The sequence below is a fragment of the Atta colombica genome, unplaced genomic scaffold, assembly GCF_001594045.1.
Source record: "Atta colombica isolate Treedump-2 unplaced genomic scaffold, Acol1.0 scaffold1, whole genome shotgun sequence".
Lineage (NCBI taxonomy): Eukaryota > Metazoa > Arthropoda > Insecta > Hymenoptera > Formicidae > Atta > Atta colombica.
The window spans coordinates 4,275,060-4,277,514 of NW_017259183.1; the positions used below are offsets into that span (position 1 = coordinate 4,275,060).

The window sequence follows — 2,455 nt, forward strand, 5'->3', positions numbered from 1 at the left end:
CGAATTAGGCTGCTAAATATTTAATTTCTATAACCACAGGCAAGCGATTTGGAATTTTGCATAAGAAAACTTATACTGTTACTAGAGACTATAACATTTAATAATGAGAATTTAGAAATGAAATATAATGGCATTTTTGTGTGATTCATGCAAAATTGTAAGAACAAATCTTTGTCATTAAATAAGAAATAATTGTCAGAAATAATTCATACAATAATTGAAACACAATATTATAATACACTTATACATAATGGCACTTATACATAAATATAGAAATGTTGTAATACTACTGAATGCAAGATATAGTGAGCAAAGCGAAAAGAATCTTGCCTCTATAATAATATCAATATATATAATATTAATGAATAAATCAATATTTGTTTTAAAATATCTTTATATTAAAACATTTATTTATTTGTAAAGTTGATTATTTATAGAATTACGTCTACATTATTTACCACTACTTATAGTGATTAAAGCAAAATTATAGATTATTTATACACAGCATAATTTATTAGTTGCCAATTCATATTTCAACAATATATCTTAATGGAAACCATAATCAACAAGGTTTCTCACCTTCGGTATATTACACAGCCTTTCTCGCTCCTCCACATCTAACTGTAATTCATACATACTATTCAGTCAAACACAAGGTTCTCTTTTTTAGTATGTTAGAATATTTATATCAACTATTACGCAAGGTATGAAAAATGCAAACAATATTAAGAGTTATCAAAACACATGTATGCAAACACAGAAAAGTTGGTAAAAAAATAATATATTACAAAAATATATTACACAGACATATATAGCAAGGTAATGATTTACAAAATGTTACTTGGATCAGAATGTTAAAAAAACATATAATTTATATTTATATATATTATAACTCTTCCCAATTATTTCAAGTAAAAGCAATTTATGTTTATATAAATTCATATATTATGCTGTGAATACCAATGTTGCGTAATATGTAATGGTTTGAAATTGGGAAATTGGTAGATAGTATGGATATATTACAGGATTTTAATGCAGCTTTTAAGTATTGCAGAGAGAATTATAAAGCCAGCTGCATTCTACACTATCGCAAAATGTAACATAATATTAATCACTCACAGAATTGTTCTGCGAGATGGTGTCCACCTGCTGCATCTTGACTTCGTTTCTGCAACAAAAAGAGCAAAGCGTAATAAGTTTCATTTATAAAATAGAAAAAATAAAGCGAAACAAAAATTTATTATATTAATTAATTACGCGGCTTATACTAAAATATTTTGTAAAGTATAGTAATAACTTTGTAAGAAAGAGAGTAAGAGCTATTAATCAATCCTATCTAATAAACTACATTAATGTTTAACAAAAAGAATGTGTTATTTTTTAAACTCCATTTATGTTTTTATACTTGTTTCATTAGCGAGTTGGGATTTATCGAATTTTTCTCAAGATAATTTTTTCGATTATTAGTCGACACATAATCTAGCAATTTTCATCATCATTTCAGCAAAGGGTATACTTGATAAGTAATTATCTAAATATGCAAGCAAATATGTATGGTTCATAACTTTTTTTTTTTTTCGAGTAATCGTTTATAATATATGGCTCATCCATTTCACGATAATGAGCTTCACCTACCTTTCCGACATATATGATACATAAATGCTACGCAGCAGGTAACTGCCTTACGTTGATGCTTGACGCTATGAGGCTTCATCAACAATTGAGATGGCAAGTATATATTCTGAATTGAGCATGGCAGCTCGTTAATTGCTTGCCAAGACGATTGCGCTGCAACCAGGAGTATTGGTGCCGAGGAGGCATAACACTACATAAGCCTACCGAGTGGTAGTACTTTGAATGTCAGCCCTGTGTACTGCTGTGAGACTCCGTACCTCCAGGCAAGACTCGCGACATTAGCAACATCTGGATAACATAACAATAGGACCCCATATTGTAACAACCCCAATTGTTTCATCGCTGTAGAATGATTTTTACATTGAGATGTACTCTCAGGGAATTTATATATTATTTAACATATCATGCAAAACTGAATCTAGTAGTACATGCTGGAAAAGCAAAATCTATTTCTTACTATATCACTATATATTAACAGAGGTTATTCAGAAAAATATATATATATAAATTTTTCTCTTTTTTTCTTATACATTACATTATTTCGTTAAAAAGTACAGTTACTGTTACACAATATATAATAATCCAAAATAATTTACATGCTTATATTGCTGCAATAAAAAAATTCTAAAGTAAAATATTACAATACAATGATATTATATTAATTGAATGAAATATTTGATCTCTTCACATTTTATTTATATAAATTTTTTTTTAATAAAAGAAAATGATTCCACACCAATTTTCTTTCAAGATATAATTAACATTTTAATAATATATTTAACCCCAATATTCTTAAAGGCGAGATAGCCTTATTAAAATT

At 27.6% G+C, this 2,455-nt stretch overlaps 1 protein-coding gene across 7 annotated transcripts in view; it reads right to left on the minus strand.

Moving 5' to 3' along the window:
- The window catches only part of LOC108694178 (homeotic protein female sterile-like), a 35,073-nt gene that overhangs the window by 28,952 nt on the left and 3,666 nt on the right, over positions 1–2,455 (minus strand). For 4 of the 7 annotated variants that reach the window (XM_018203514.1, XM_018203560.1, XM_018203525.1 and 1 more), the window contains exons 2-4: positions 1,636–1,923; positions 1,120–1,168; positions 580–621 (exon numbers count right to left, since the gene is read on the minus strand). In XM_018203514.1, the coding sequence (XP_018059003.1) occupies positions 580–621; positions 1,120–1,168; positions 1,636–1,646 (102 nt within the window). In that variant the 5' untranslated portion in view covers positions 1,647–1,923. The remainder of the gene's footprint in view (positions 1–579; positions 622–1,119; positions 1,169–1,635; positions 1,924–2,455) is intronic. The other 3 variants (XM_018203543.1, XM_018203535.1, XM_018203550.1) reach the window with 2 other exon arrangements.